The sequence below is a fragment of the Limulus polyphemus genome, unplaced genomic scaffold, assembly GCF_000517525.1.
Source record: "Limulus polyphemus unplaced genomic scaffold, Limulus_polyphemus-2.1.2 Scaffold7329, whole genome shotgun sequence".
Taxonomy (NCBI): Eukaryota; Metazoa; Arthropoda; class Merostomata; order Xiphosura; family Limulidae; genus Limulus; species Limulus polyphemus.
In genome coordinates this window covers 1-16,420 of record NW_013672939.1, presented here as the reverse complement: position 1 = coordinate 16,420, position 16,420 = coordinate 1, and the positions used below count along the sequence as shown (strand labels likewise).

The 16,420-nt window shown below is 30.6% G+C and overlaps 2 protein-coding genes across 4 annotated transcripts in view; one reads left to right on the top strand and one right to left on the bottom strand.

Moving 5' to 3' along the window:
* LOC106474533 (microtubule-associated protein RP/EB family member 1-like) overlaps positions 1-7,946 on the bottom strand; it is a 14,249-nt gene extending 6,303 nt beyond the window's left edge. Inside the window, exons 1-4 of one of the 3 annotated variants that reach the window (XM_013935223.2) lie at positions 7,879-7,946; positions 4,645-4,780; positions 3,844-3,882; positions 1,846-1,952 (exon numbers count right to left, since the gene is read on the bottom strand). In XM_013935223.2, the coding sequence (XP_013790677.1) occupies positions 1,846-1,952; positions 3,844-3,882; positions 4,645-4,777 (279 nt within the window). In that variant the 5' untranslated portion in view covers positions 4,778-4,780; positions 7,879-7,946. Of the gene's footprint in view, positions 1-1,845; positions 1,953-3,843; positions 3,883-4,644; positions 4,788-7,687; positions 7,803-7,875 lie in introns of those variants that run through there. The other 2 variants (XM_022402856.1, XM_022402855.1) reach the window with 2 other exon arrangements.
* Positions 7,947-9,254: 1,308 nt separating this feature from the next.
* Positions 9,255-14,201, top strand: LOC106474531 (proteasome subunit beta type-2-like). Its single transcript, XM_013935222.2, has 4 exons — positions 9,255-9,520; positions 12,072-12,194; positions 12,999-13,069; positions 13,995-14,201. The coding sequence occupies exons 1-4, from the start codon at positions 9,430-9,432 to the stop codon at positions 14,184-14,186; spliced, it is 477 nt and encodes a 158-aa protein (XP_013790676.1). The 5' UTR covers positions 9,255-9,429; the 3' UTR covers positions 14,187-14,201.
* The last annotated feature ends 2,219 nt before the right edge of the window (positions 14,202-16,420 follow it).

The window sequence follows — 16,420 nt, the reverse complement described above, 5'->3', positions numbered from 1 at the left end:
AACAATCTTTCAGTTATATCATCTTTTTCAAAGATAAGTTTAACGTAGAAAACAGACTTGAAAGTTTTACATAAAACAGACTTGAAAGTTTTACATAAAACAGACTTGAAAGTTTTACACCAAACAGACTTGAAAGTTTTACACAAAACAGACTTCAAAGTTTTACACCAAACAGACTTGAAAGTTTTACATAAAACAGACTTCAAAGTTTTACATAAAACAGACTTGAAAGTTTACACCAAACAGACTTCAAAGTTTTACACAAAACAGACTTCAAAGTTTTACATAAAACAGACTTGAAAGTTTACACCAAACAGACTTCAAAGTTTTACACCAAACAGACTTCAAAGTTTTACATAAAACAGACTTGAAAGTTTAACACCAAACAGACTTGAAACTTTTACACCAAACAGACTTCAAAGTTTTACATAAAACAGACTTGAAACTGTTTCAAGACAATGAGCAAATTTTCTGTAGTTAAAGGTTGCTTGTCTCCAATGACATTAGAGGCTGTTCTTTTGCACTTTTGAAAAAATCATAAGTTTAATATATCAATGACTTAAATAATATTCAACATACAGTTTCTGTGTCATTGTCTTTAGGTTATTACAATTGTTCATTTCTTCCAATACTATTAACTGATAAATTTATTTCAACTATAAAAGCAGGGAACAATCATTTACATTTCAATCAGTTTCATATATAAAAAAAGGTAATATAAAGTTAATGGGCCTTTTTTTATCATCCAAACTTGAAAACTGATCATCACAGATATATCTGCTAGATGAGGAAACAAGACGATTCCAGTACCAAAAATAATTTTCACCAGTAGATGAGAGACACGGTACAGTAAAATGTATAAACCAACGACTGTATTAAAACAGATAAAAAAAAATGTCGAGATTTATTATGCCATCAGTTTATCTCTGAACATAAGAATTTATCATACAAGTCGTTACTACAGCCACGATAATAATGATGGTAAAGGGGTGAACGGAGAGGAAAATGTAGTAGTGAAGCTTATGAGTAGATTAAAAACAAATCTTTAACAATCAGGTTTGGTTGTAGATGTAATTTGGAACATTTCAGAAAAGATAGGTTTTGAATAAAACTGTCTTCATGTTAGGTGGGGGGCTCTACCCCACACTGCACAAACTTTCAGAAAATTTTTCCAAGCATATGACTCGTATGGTCTCCAGATCTTACCCTCGTTGATTTTTTTTGGCCATACAAGCTTTTCATTGACCTTAATTAGCTTGGTGCCTAAAAGATATCGTAGAAATTAAATAGTATCATTCAGCCGCGTATCACATTCTTTCAGGAATGAAAGCAATACTGAATATGACTGATGATCACACTGATAACATGTTTGAGATGCATATTTTGCGATAAGTTCCGTTTGGTGATTATTTTTGGCAGTAGTCATTTTTTCCCATGGAATAATAATAACAATTTTGTAGATTTAAAGACAAACTATAAATCAATTTCACAACATAGGCAATCTAAAAATCAAATTTCTTTTCACCATAGGTGATTGTGAATAAAACATAATCATCGAAAAAAAAAAAGGAAAGAAAAACAAAACAAAAACCATTAAAAACATCAGCATATATATATATATATTAACAAACAAGATTCTGTAAAGAAAAGAAACTCAAACATGAAAGAAGTTTACTATTCCACTTCATAGCTTATATGGAGTAACTCCCTCTCTCACAAAACATAATAATCGTAATGTGTTCCGGATATAGCATTCTTGTTAAATGTAGGGTAGGACTTACTTCTTACTCTCTCTGTAAATTGAAAGAAATGATTCCAATATCTCTAGAGACATTCGGAACTTACCTTGTCTGCTTTAACTTTTTTAAAAACTGCCTGAAGAATTTTGAAGTTGTTTATGTACTCATGTTCTAGGTTCGTTCTGAACTTGACTCTTTTTAACGGTACACATCCTGAAAGAACAAATATTATTTTAAGCCTTGATGTTTTCAAAGAATGAACCCATTTCTAAAACAGTGTGATACAGGTATAAAACTAACACAAAAATATAGCATTTGTGTTCATTGTTGGCTGGAAAAAGAGAAACTTTTCAATTTATTACATCCAGATTTTATTAAATTTTACTCACAACGCCTTTAAAATTATAGCAGTGGTACAGTGTGTTATTCTGTTGCTCCACTATCTAACTTTATGCTTCAGATCTGAGCAAATGGAAGAGGAAAACACTGACTGCACAGTTTATATCTTTATACAGATCACATAGTTGAGTACGTTACATCAAAATGCCACAGAATATGCAAATCAGTAAGTCATCTGATAACCACAGCCATTACATAAAGTTGTGTTAGAATGGCATATATCATAACAATATTTTTTAATTTCTTGCCATTTCATGGGTAGTATGTGATGCCATCAAAATTTTATTGCTTTTTAGACAATATGTAATAGCTCTTTCTGATGCAAAATATTCATACACCCAGATCAATACAAAGGAATTTGGATCAACTTGGGGCAGCAGGACTATCCAAAAATAGACCTACAACAAGTCGTAACCCAGCTATGGTAAGCACAGCGTTTTGTAACAGGAGAGAATTCATGAACACAAAAGCCAGTGGCCAAAACCATCCATATGCTCCAGCCAACAGTGTGCAACATAATAAAAACGTATGTCCATATAGAAAAACAATAAAGTTGCTTCCACAATATATCTGTTCAACTATAGCATACTTCATGCAACTGGAGAATGAAACTAGTACCTGTGCTATTCTGTATGAGGACATTAGTGTAGAGCAATTATCACACTCGGAATTTAACTTGATTATTAATTTAATAGTTGTAAGTAATCCTAATTATGATTATTCTAATTAGATCATTTGAGAAAAAATAAGGATTTCTCATTAGATATGTTTTTTTAATAATAAACAACTCATAACAGCAGGTAACTAAGTGCAGATCAATATCAATATAAAATAACCAGTTGCAAAACTGTGGTGCAAAAAGAGAAAACACTAGTTATCTAACTTTTTCTGGAGTGTTTAAAATCTTAGCGTAGTTAGGTCTCAAGGAGGAATCGGAACTCTTGCACAATTTCAGTTACCAGACTTTCCCTTCGAGTTGGCACTATGTTTCCTCCTGAGGACCACACTTATTCAGTGGAAACAGTAATGTAAATGAGTTTTATAAACATCTGAAACCACTGTTTGAATTAAACTTACAAAACAAAAAATCTAAAAACTAATATTTTCATAAAGATCGTTGGAACATTTCTTCAGTGCTGTAGTACCTGTATAAACAGATATTCTAACTTTCTAGTAGTTTCATTAACATCTTAAAACATAAGGCTCAATATAAAGGTTCACATGCAGAAACTGCAATAATGCTTAAAGCTAATAATAATACCACTAAAAAAACATCGAAAACATTACATTTTAGAAAGGTCATTTAGATATTCCTTTTCTTTGCTCTTTATTTATAATGGTAAATGTTTACTTATAATTTCACATTTTTTAACACACATGAATTTTGTTTTTACCATCACCATCTTCTTACAATCTCCTCATTGACATGACCTCCTGTCATCAAGTAACACTTTAACGATGTACGTAGCATAAAATCACAAAGTATACTAAAAAAACTGCTAATTCAATTCTTTATACAAGTAATCTGTTAATGTAACAATTATGTTTGACACAAAAATCCTTCTCACATTTAATAATTATAAAAAATAAAAGAAGTTTTTATTTCCATACAAGTCACCTGAATTGATCTTTTTTTATCCTTTACGGAAAGGTACAATAACCCAAGAATATCAAAATTAATTTCTTAGTTATCAAAAGGACTCACCACGAAAAAGAATGTCCATAAACTGGCAGTATGCTGCACCTGATATAAAAATCATATTCAAGAATTACAAGAAGAAATATTAGAAACAGAAGAGGTAAATGTATTATATATACTCATTATTTGTACAACTAAACGTCACTGACATTTTGAACTTCACAAAGCCTGATAAGTAACATTATATTAATAGATTGGTATTGTTTTTTACCATAACACAAAGCCTGATAATTAATATTATATGACTAGATTGGTGTTTTTTTACTATAACACAAAGCCTGATAAGTAACATTATATTAATAGATTGGTATCGTTTTTTACTATAACACAAAGCCTGATAAGTAACATTATATTAACAGATTGGTATTGTTTTTTACTATAACACAAAGCCTGATAAGTAACATTATATGACTAGATTGGTATTGTTTTTTACTATAACACAAAGACTGATAAGTAACATTATATTAACAAATTGGTGTTTTTTACTATAACACACAGCCTGATAAGTAACATTATATTAACAGATTGGTATTGTTTTTTACCTACCAATCTGTTAATATAATGTTACTTATCAGGCTGTGTGTTATTCGTTTTTTACTATAACTTTAATCAGAATTGATATTCTTGTTAACTCTACTTGGCATTCTAAAGTAACAAAACAACAGTAAAAAAGAATAATACTGTGTAATAACAACAAGACACTTCTTACAACAGTAAGCTGACAAAATGCTCTTATTTGATTTACTTTTAACAATTAATGTTGCACAGTCAAAAAACAATAATGTGGGTGACAAAAAACTTAAGTACCTGTACATAGTTCCTCAATCTTGCTATACTGAGTCTGTAAACATCCATTCACCCAACTTAACATATCATGACGACTGAGGTTTTCAGTCGTTGCACTGGTGGCATAAACATTTACACACACTGGTCCTGACATAACCTGTTATAAGGGAAAAGAAAAAAAATCAGTATAATAGTAAAATAATAGCGTGTTGTGCAGTAATACTTTGTTATGAACCAAATGTTGATTCTTCACAATTCCCATCAGAATACAAACCACAATGTTTCAACTTTAGTAGCAACATGTTTATAGGACAAAAAACATGGTTAGAGAAATCCTTTGCAGTTAGTTTTGTTTGTGAGTAAAAAAAGGTATATTTTCTTTGAAGTTCTTAACAAATTTTCATGCTGGTGGACCTTCCAAGTAACCGAGACTGATACAGCTGACTGACAAACTACAATTCACAATACTTAAAATTACTTTAAAGTAATGAAAACATGAACATTTTCTTCTTTGCTTGCACCTATGTATTCTTAGAATTGGTATTATTTGGAAAATACTAATGTTTCTGTTCTCATCAGAAACCTGTTTTCTCTCTCTCTCTGCAATAGTGAATTTGAAAACTTTTGTCATTAATCATTTTACATGCACAATTTCTTTGTTTAGAATAAAAATGTAAAAAAATCATCAATATATGTTGATTATTAAAAGATATAAACAATCAGACCTCAAAATTAGCAACAGATGGAGCAAAGCAGTGACATTTTATGATAAACATCAAGTATGACACCAAAGAAATGTCATATATAAACTTGTATCAAGTCCATGTATATGATTTTGCCACATACTTGTGCATTGCTTGAGGGACAGTCAAGAAAAAAGTTGGAAATATTATAAATCCAGTTTCCATTTCAAAGTTCTAATGCAAACCAATGAAAATACGGATAATTATAGTATTACTGGTTGAATAAGTCAGTGGTTCCCGAACTCTCTTAGTCTGAGGCTCCCTTGATATTGATAAAAATGTTTGAGGCCCCCAAGCTATAACTTTAGCGTGGTGATTGAAAAATGGTGCCGTAGTAAAAACAATAACATCTTCTTTCAACATACTGTTTCTTTTAATTAATTCAACATTATTTTTATTGGCTTAATGTTTATTTAGAATTAAAATTAATTTGGCATCTTTGTTTTCTGCTCATTTCTTGGTGGCCCCAGCTCCTAGTTTGGGAAACACTGGAATAAGCCATACCAAAAATTAAAATTCAAATGCTTCAGAATATAATATTCAAAATTAATTTTAATTCTTTTCTCAATTATATGAGATACATAGCTTTTATGTAGGATATGGAGGACCTAATGTATGAAATTCTCACAAAACATGGAAGGCCCATATATATTAGAATCAATTAAATTAAATCTAATTTCATTCATAATATATATATTATTATTATTATTAATATTATAAATTGTTTATTGGCACTTTTCACACCGGATTTATGTCTAATTGGTGACCTTTCAGAAACAAAATCCATCGTAGTTTAAACAATTTGACTTGATAATTTTGCATAAATCTGAATAAAGAACCAAACATTTTTTGGACCAAAAAGTGCATTGCGTGTGAAGACTTTTTTGGAACCACATGGAGATTGATGAATTGCTGTTTTGTAGTTTACCATTAAAGTTAACAATATCATGACATTTTAAACTTCTGAATCCATGTTTCATTTGTGAATTTCACAATTCTCTTGTAAAAAGACTGGTTATGGAAGAAAAGGTTGGTGTGATGGTTGATCAGTCTCTAAAGCCATCCAAGCAATGTGCTGTTGCTAATGGTAGGGTAAATAAAATTTTAGGTTGTATCTACAGAAATATTGAATACAAGTCTAAAGAGGTTATAATTTCATTTTCTGGGTCACTAGTTAGGCTACATTTGGAGTATTGTGTTTAATCTTTGGCTCCTTACCTAAGAAAGGACATTGAATTGTTGGAAAGGGTTCAGACAAAGCCTATTAGAATGGTACCTGGGATGGAAAGGTTGTCATACAAAATTTTTTTCTCCAGAAAAAGAAGAGTTAAGAGAAGATCTGATTGAGGTGTCTAAGATTGTCAAGGGAATTGATAGTGTTGATGCATCATCTTTTTTTTTTTATATTTGACAATGAGAACAGCAGGACTAGGGGACACAAATATAAATTTTAGCAGAGTAGAAGCCATCTTCAGCCAAGAATTTTATTTTTCTAACACAGTGGTTGGCCTTTGGAATGGGTTGCTTTAAGATGTTGTGGAGGTAGCAAATTTAAGTGAGTTTAAGAGAAAGCTTGATAACTATATGAATGATGGAATGAATTTTATGGCTTTGATGTTTGTTTTTTTAATAGGTTTAGTTTAGTGGATGGGATAGCCATTATGGACCAATAGGTCCCTTGTTGCCCCTAAATATTATGTTATGCACTTTTCCTACTGGCAGTTCATTTGTTGTAATAATTTCATTTTATGCGTATTTCTTTAGAAAAATAAAGTATTAATGAAAATGAAATAATTTCTGACATAATGACTCCAGATTTTGAAAATTACATATGTCCTTTATTTTCTATTTCTGTAAAATGGCTTTAAACTGTTGACAGTATGAAAAGTTACTTTTGCTGAAATGGATTTCACTCGTATTTTGAGCTGTGATTGAATTAATTGTCATGTAGTCTAAATACACTTTTGATTAATTTAAGAAATACAATTTCCAATATTGTTAGTATTAAAACATGTAAAAGTTAATAAAAACTAAACACCCAAGTTACATTAACCAGCATAAAATTTTAAAAACGTTTATTATTACAAGTTCAGTCATTGAGACAGTTTAACTTTTAAGTTATAACTGAACACATAATAATTTTGTATACTAAATTATTTAAAATATGAAATTTAATTTATCATGAATCAGGTTATACTAAGTAACACAAAATTTACACACGATGTAGTATTTTGACAACTTTCTACAATACAAGAAAAAAACAATCGGGTGTGGTGTTTCAGTTGCACACAATCATTGATTAAGCCTACTCAATACCTCACCAGAACTAAGCAGAAGAGTAAGACTAAGAATGACATATAACTTATAGTTATAAGCTGTATTAGTATGACATTTTTAACGATTTTAACATTTCTGACATTATTGTTACATAGCTCAGTTAAGTTTTACTTTTATATATCCTAAATCCGGAAAATAATTGCAGTACTTTTTGTTTTAAAAATATTCAACTTACTCTGTTCCTAGAATAGCGGTCCACACGTTTCTCACCACAAGCTACCGCCCGGCGTTCAAAACTTTCACTTCCGGTAAGTTAAAATATGTTTGAGATAAATAGCAAGCTACTCTTTTTGATATACATTAATGACAGTGATAAGGGAATGGTCAATAAATTGGTTGAGTTTACTGATTATATTAAAGTATTTTGTTTAGTTGGCTTTGGGGGGGATTCTGTTGTTTTACAAAAGAATTTGAATTATTTAGGGAATCGGGCAAATAAAGACCAGATGACATTTAATTATGCAAATAAAGTAATATATCCGTGCTACCTTAATTTAAACTATAATTATCACTTTGATGGATTGTTTGGTTGTTGTCAAGCTCAAAGTTACACAGTGGGCTATTTGTGCTGTGTCCACTACAGGTATCGAAACCCGATGGTTTCGCGCTTTAAGCAGTCAGACTTATCGTGGAGCCACATGTGACTCATACAAATATATAAAAATCATGCTTCATCGAGTTAATCTAGTTCACACCAAAACAATTGTTATTCACGCAATTTTACAGCATAAATAACGTCTCATTCACTACTGTATCTGTCGTATTTCAAACAGGCTGAAGTATGTACCTTAGTATTGGTCGAAATACCTTGTCAGCAGTGGTTGACACATTATTTTTCATTCTTCTTTACTTTCATTCAAAGGTCTTATAATTGTATCTTGCGCAATGATATTGTAATAACATGTAATATTTGTCATTACATGTTCTTTACTGTAGTCTCCCGTGATGATCAGCAGTAAGTCTGAAGGCTCATACAGCTCAAATTTGGGTTTCGATTTCTTTGGCGGACACACCACAAATAGCATATTTTATCATTGTGCTAAAAAAAAATAACTTCTAGGAGTCTAGCGTGGCCTAGCGGTTAGCATGCCTGGACTGTGAATCTGAGGGTTTATGGTTTGTTGCTGCAAAAACGCTCTCTGCCCTTTGTGGATGTGTGTGAACTGTAAAAGTAACAATCAATTTCTACCATTTGGCCAGACAAGGGAATCAAAAGAGTTGGTGGATTCTCTCGTCTCTTCGTTCAAAACAAGAAATGTTCAGATAGCACTTGAATAGCTTTGCGCGAAAATTCTCCAAATACAACACGTATATTCTCATTGTAAATTTGTGTATAAATAAAAAATTCTATTTTCAGTATAACGCTGCTACATATTATTATCAGTTTCTTTTTAAATATAAAAAAAAAAGTTTTTAATTTTGATGTTTTCTTGTTGTGGAACACATTTTTTATTGATATTTATGCATTATTATGATTAGTTTATTTTTAAATAGAAAAAAACCACTATTAGTTTGATGTTTTTTGTTTTGGAATGAATATTATATTATTTTGCTTTTACAGATTTTTATTGGACTTGCATAGATGACTTTTATCTGGAATGTGTTCATGAGTGTATCGTGAGGCTTAACTTGTTCTATTTTACGTCTATGTGCAAGTCATTGTAACGATTTAGGCTTAGTTCCAGCTTATAACTTACACGGTACGCTCGTTATAAGATAATCAGAAATGGAATATTTAATTGGAATAGCTTGCCAGGATTTTGTTCTTGTTGCGGCTGATACAACAAACGCATCTGGCATAGTTGTTGTACAGAATGGTAAGTTGCAACCTGTAAAATTGTAGCTAGTTTTTGTTTACTTAATTTTAGTTTTATCGACATATATATTATTTATTTTATGGCACGAACAGCCTAACTCACATTGTCAATGTCATAGCCAAGACTTCTTAACAACAATCTATGTAAATGTAATTAACTATCCAATTTCTACACACAGTAATAGTTAAAACAAAATAACTAGGGCCTTAGATTTCTTTTTCAATAAAAAAAACAAACAAAATAAAATACGTACAGGAGTTGGTTATAGTTTAGTGTAAGTAGTGAACGATTATATGAACAACATTGAATAATGGTAAGTTTAGAGCTGTCTTCTGAGTTGACAGAGTTGGGTTTTAATTTTGTAACATTATACAAGATATTAGTTTTGAAAAAGGAATACAATACTGTATAGACATTACGTATTTTACGTAGTTGATGAAAGTTTCAAGAACCAAGGTAAATTCCACTGCGATTGTTATTTTTTGTCATAAACAGAATATTAAGGTATTTTCAGAGCTTAAGGCACCAAAGCAGTGATCCTTCAGGTATCAGTTTCTGATCATGAATTGAGTAGTAATAGTAGTTAAGCTACACTCAAAATAATGAAGTACTCTAGACAATTCAATTTTTAAAAAACTTTAAGTCATGTGTTAACTTCACAAATTGTATGACTAAAGAAATTTTAAAAATTTCTGTAATAAAGTATATATAGTATAATATTTTCAGAGGGGTAATGTAAAATTAGTTTATTAAAAGCGTTAAGCAGTGTTTTTTAAATGAACAACTCTACAAACTGACATAAAAACAAAAGTGAATATTTCTTATTTCATATTAATAATTTAAAACCAGGCAAGGCCTAGAGGGTTAGGGTGCTCAACTCGCAATCTGTAGGTCATGGGTTCAAATCCCCATCTCCAAATATGCTCATCCTTTCAGCTGTAGGGGTGTTGTAATGTGATGGTCAGTCCCTTTATTTGTTGGTAAAAGATTAGTCTAAGAGTTGACAGTGGATGATGTTGAGTAGCTGGATTCCGTCTAGGGACGAATACCTGGAGAAGAGAAGGGTGTCACCTGGTAAATTTGCCTGAGAATCACCAATGATGCATTAGCATCTACGGTGCTCCAACAGTCGTAAGTGGCCTCACGATTAAAAAAACAAAAAAATTAGTAATATACTCGCAAATTTTAAATAAAAAAGAATATAAATAAAAGTAATTACAAAATCTTAACTGACATGTGACATAATTTTTAGAATTAAAGAACATAAACCACTCGGTTGCCTAATACTTAATGGAATGTTATAATAAATCTTCATTTGGGGTTGGTATAGTTTTAAAGTCATAATCATTAATCTTACAGTGCGTGACAGGTTTTTTTTTTTACCATGTCATTTAAGAGTTAACCAACAGTAGCAAATATTTGGAAGTTCTAGAAATAGATGTATTTTCTGGTGAAGTGGAAGCATGTCAAAATATGTGTAACCAAACATTTACTAGGTGGCTTTATCATTTTTAAAATGGCTACTTTTAGTGTTATTTACATCTAAAAGGAAGAAGTCAACAGTTTGTTTTGAGTTCTGGGTTTTAACACTTGGTTATTAAAACAAGCAGAAAATAAGCATTTAGTAAGGAAGACATTTTCCACTCTTGGACTTGCATCTTATTCTCCATATAAAGTTTATAGTCTTCAAGTACGTAAGATGTACTTTAATTAAGCCTTAATTGTATAACTATTACATCCAAGACTTGAGGGAAGAACTCGTATGTCACAATGAAGGGTTGAGTTTCACAAAAGTAAAAAACTGAAAGCCACGTTAGAATAGAGAAAGTATAGAATGAGCATGTACACGATTACTAGTAGCATTGTCCGTGTAGATAAAATGTTTTATAACTGCTATAAATACAAATTAAACTGTAATAGTTTGGGTCATTTCTATTTCTCCAAATGGGAACAACAAAATTTTTCAAGTACTTTTTGAGATTAATTCTAGTATCATCTCAAACGGTAAATAAGTTGAAACCAAGGAACTTATCAAGAAGCATTTGTTCTAAGGTCGACTCCACGTATCATCTTCTATCCCAAAATTACTTTCATTAACAGAGAAGTAAACAAATCATCTGTTACACTTATGGGTAGGCCCCCTCCAGTGGCACAGTGGTATGTCTGCGGACTTACAACGCTAGAAACCGGGTTTCGATACCCGTGGTGGGCAGAGCATAGATAGCCAATTGTGTAGCTTTGTACATAACATCAAACAAACAAACTGTTATGGATAGATACATTTTGAAACATTTATTTTTTTGTGTAAGAAGGCATTAATGCAAGTTTTGAAAACCTAGATATATGGATATTGTAAAATTGCCATCAATGTTCCTATGAAAATAATTTATAAGAAATTGAACAGAATTGTTTAAACATTTGTTTAGTTTATAAGAAAGTTGTGTTTCTTTTGTTGGACAAAGTTATATTTATGTCTAGTGTTCGTTGGGTGACATTGATAGGCGAACTTGTGTGATAAAAGTTTATTTTGTAAATATATTGTTACTTTTAGTTCAAGATAAGATGTACAAGTTGAGTGACCAGCTAGTGATGGCAGCTAGTGGAGAAGCTGGAGATACCGTTCAATTTGCTGAGTTTATAGAAAAAAATATTCAACTCTACAAAATGAGGAATGGTTTGTATGAGGATTTAATTTAACATTGTATGAGGATTTAATTTAACATTTTATGAGGATTTAATTTAACATTTACACTAGTAATTTGTTCCAATGGGTAAGAATTAAATATACCGAGTTAAAATTATCAATTAGATTTGTATTAGAGATAATTATTGTTAAATATAACATTAATAAAAATCGAACAAACATCAAATGAATACAAATAGTAAAAAGAGTGTGAAGAAAAAACAACAACAATACAAAAGGCTAGAATATTTGACATTTTTAAAGGAATTACCAACTGGCAATTTATTTAACAATGGAGAAAACTGAAATACTTAGTTGTAGTCGGTGTTTTGATAAGATTTATTTTAAAGATAAATAAGTTTCTGATGGGAAGTTTGAGTTTCGTTGAATACTTCGTAGTGATTCTCTAATAGTTATAATTTGCTTAAAACAATGACTTGTATAAGGAATATGACAGAGGAGTATTAATGTGTGTTTTAATTATTTTCATTTGTTGAGTTAAGAGTTTCATTTACAGAAAGTAAGTTTTTAAAGCATCTAACAAAAATATTAGCTTGAGATTCTTACATTACAAGAATTTTGATTTTTGTAGTGTTCAGATATCGATGATATTTTTAAATATCTGGTGACATTTTTGTGTGGATAATTATGAAGGATTTCAAGCGATTATTTAGTAATCTTGGAATAAACTTACAAGATTTGGAGTTTCTGCATTTTTCCATTAACAAAAAAATTAAAGTTAGAGAACAAGAAGTATATAACTATACATTAAACCGGTGTTTGATGATATTTCAGGGTACGAGCTTTCACCTAGTGGAGCGGCTAACTTCACCAGGAGGAACCTTGCCGAATACCTTCGGAGTAGGGTAAGATAGTCAACAATGGTGAATTTTTTTTCCATTCTTTCCCACATCCGTACATTATACAGTTAAACGAAAAGTTTAACTATGCAACATTCATAGCAGAGAATTGCTTGTACTTAATTTTCTACACGGTTAGGAACTGAAACACACGTCCTTGTTGGAAATATTGTTAAGAAAATATTCATATAGGTATATGTTTCTTTTACTGTTGTTTATATGGTATTATTTTTTGCCTCAACAGAGGATGGAGTATTTTCTGATACCCAAAAGTACCCTTGTTTATGATGACAATGAAACTTGTTTAATAAAAATGGTCGAAGACTTATGAAGTTATTTCAAGATGATTATTGTTATTTTATAATTATTGGAAGCAAAAAAAAGTAAGATGACATATTGCCTTTGATATTTTATAGGTGATGACATTTGTAGCAAATTCTTATTTCTAATTATGAAAATGTGTAATTTTGGTAAAATTCACTCTTAAATGTGAAAAACAGATGATGATGTATAGGTTGTGTTTGAGTAAGTATATAAAATTAGATCATTCAGCTATATTTATTTATATGAGGAAAAATAGCAACATCAAATGAGCATGTAAAAAAATAAACTACTGTAACACCTTATTGTATTATTTTTAAATCAGTCTCTAACAGTATCATATATACTATTTTTAAATCAGTCTCTAACAGTATCATATATACTATTTTTAAATCAGTCTCTAACAGTATCATATATACAATTTTTAAATCAGTCTCTAACAGTATCATATATACAATTTTTAAATCAGTCACTAACAGTATCATATATACTATTTGTTTTCATATATATGTACTTCATATTTTGGAGGTACATTAAACTTGTTTCCTTTCTACATCTAATGGTAAACAAAGGCTGTTTATAATGATATAGTGACGTTATTTGGTTCTAGACCCCATATCTGGTAAACCTTCTATTGGCTGGATATGATAAGCATACTGGACCCGAGTTGTATTTCATGGATTATCTTGCTACAATGGCTAAGGTGCCCTATGCTGCCCATGGCTATGGATCCTTCTTCACCTTGAGTATATTGGATCGTTACTACAGACCAGGTAGTTCTTGTCTTATTAAAGACGTCTAGTTTTTTTCTACAGGGCTGCTTTCGGTTATTGCTGGTCACAGTGCCAGTATAGTATCATTAAAGTGAAAAACATTTCTGTAGTTAAGTAATAATTCTGAAAAAAAGGGATATATATTTTTAAATGAAGCATTTGCTCCTTATTATATATTGTGTGTTCTAGTTGGACAGTTTTATTTTTTTGTTGTGATAGTATACTCTTCTTGTATAGAACGTTAATAGTGGTGAAAACCTACTAAAAATGAAGTAATTCTTCAAACTTATGATAACATCTGTAAATTACATATGCCTATAAAACTTATGAACGCCAGCATATGTTTAAAGCTAAGAACTTACTTTCATAAGAAGGTGATGATTAAATATAGTTGTTCTAATTTAATTCAATGCTGTGGTGTGTAAGAGAAGTGAAAACAAATAGTTTTGATGTAGTACTACGACGAGATTGAATGAAGGCTTTTTAAGACTTGTTAATGTTGGTTTGGAAAACAAAATTTTAAGGTTTATCATGTTACTCTGGTTTCATCACTGTAGATTTACTGTGATTTTTGATTTAATCACTGTTGATTTACTGTTACTCTGGTTTCATGACTGTTGATTTACTGTTACTCTGGTTTCATGACTGTAGATGTACTGTTACTCTGGTTTCATGACTGTTGATTTACTGTTATTCTGGTTTCATCATTGTAGATTAATTGTGGTTCTTGTTTCATCACTGTAGATGTACTGTTACTCTTGTTTCATCACTGTAGATTTACTGTTACTCTGGTTTCATCACTGTAGATGTACTGTTACTCTGGTTTCATCACTGTAGATTTACTGTTACTCTGGTTTCATCACTGTAGATTTACTGTTACTCTGGTTTCATCACTGTAGAGTTACTGTTACTCTGGTTTCATCACTGTTGATTTACTGTTACTCTGGTTTCATGACTGTTGAGTTACTGTTACTCTGGTTTCATCACTGTTGATTTACTGTTACTCTGGTTTCATGACTGTTTATTTACTGTTACTCTGGTTTCATCACTAGATTTACTGTTACTCTGGTTTCATCACTGTACATTTACTGTTACTCTGGTTTCATCACTGTAGATTTACTGTGATCCCGTATATTTTAAGTAATAGAGAATTGTTAGTATTCAATAATAAAATGTTAATTTTCAACCCGACAGAGACTATATGTTACATAGTTGCAAGAAAGAGTACATTAAGGTTTGAGGTGCATACTTACAAAACAAAGAGTGGAGTTTAAAAAAGAAATATCTGTTTTGATTTATTTGAGTTAGAAATTAGCAACAGATGTGGATAGAAATTATAAATTTTTTCATTAATTTTTCACCCTCACTTATCCATACAAATGGGAGGTTGAAGTAAGTATTTTTAGAGCTTAGACTATCTGAATTAAACTTCGTAGTTTTATGAGTTTTAAATGTCTTATTCAGCATAAACGATAGTGAAACTTGTATGTCAAAAGAAAATTTGTAATTTGTTTCTGAAGTGATGCTATTTGGTTGGTGATTAAAAAAAAACCTCAACACACAGAACTAAGAAGAAAATGTGTTAAATGTAATACTGTAAAGGCCTCTCTGTCATGTAATATGTGATGTTAATACTGTCGTAAGTAAACTAATTATAATCTTTTTTCTGTATCGGTATTAAAGGCTTCTCTGTCATGTAATATGTGATGTTAATACTGTCGTAAGTAAACTAATTATAATCTTTTATCTGTATTGGTATTAAAGGCCTCTCTGTCATGTGATGTTAATACTGTCGTAAGTAAACTAATTATAATATTTTTTCTGTATTGGTATTAAAGGTCTCTCTGTCATGTAATATGTGATGTTAATACTGTCTTAGGTAAACTAATTATAATATTTTTCTGTATCTGTATTAAAGGTCTCTCTGTCATGTGATGTTAATACTGTCGTAAGTAAACTAATTATAATATTTTTTCTGTATCGGTATTAAAGGTCTCTCTGTCATGAATATGTGATGTTAATACTGTCGTAAGTAAACTAATTATAATATTTTTTCTGTATTGGTATTAAAGGTCTCTCTGTCATGAATATGTGATGTTAATACTGTCTTAGGTAAACTAATTATAATCTTTTTTCTGTATTGGTATTAAAGGTCTCTCTGTCATGAATATGTGATGTTAATACTGTCGTAAGTAAACTAATTATAATCTTTTTTCTGTATTGGTATTAAAGGTCTCTCTGTCATGTAATATGTGATGTTAAT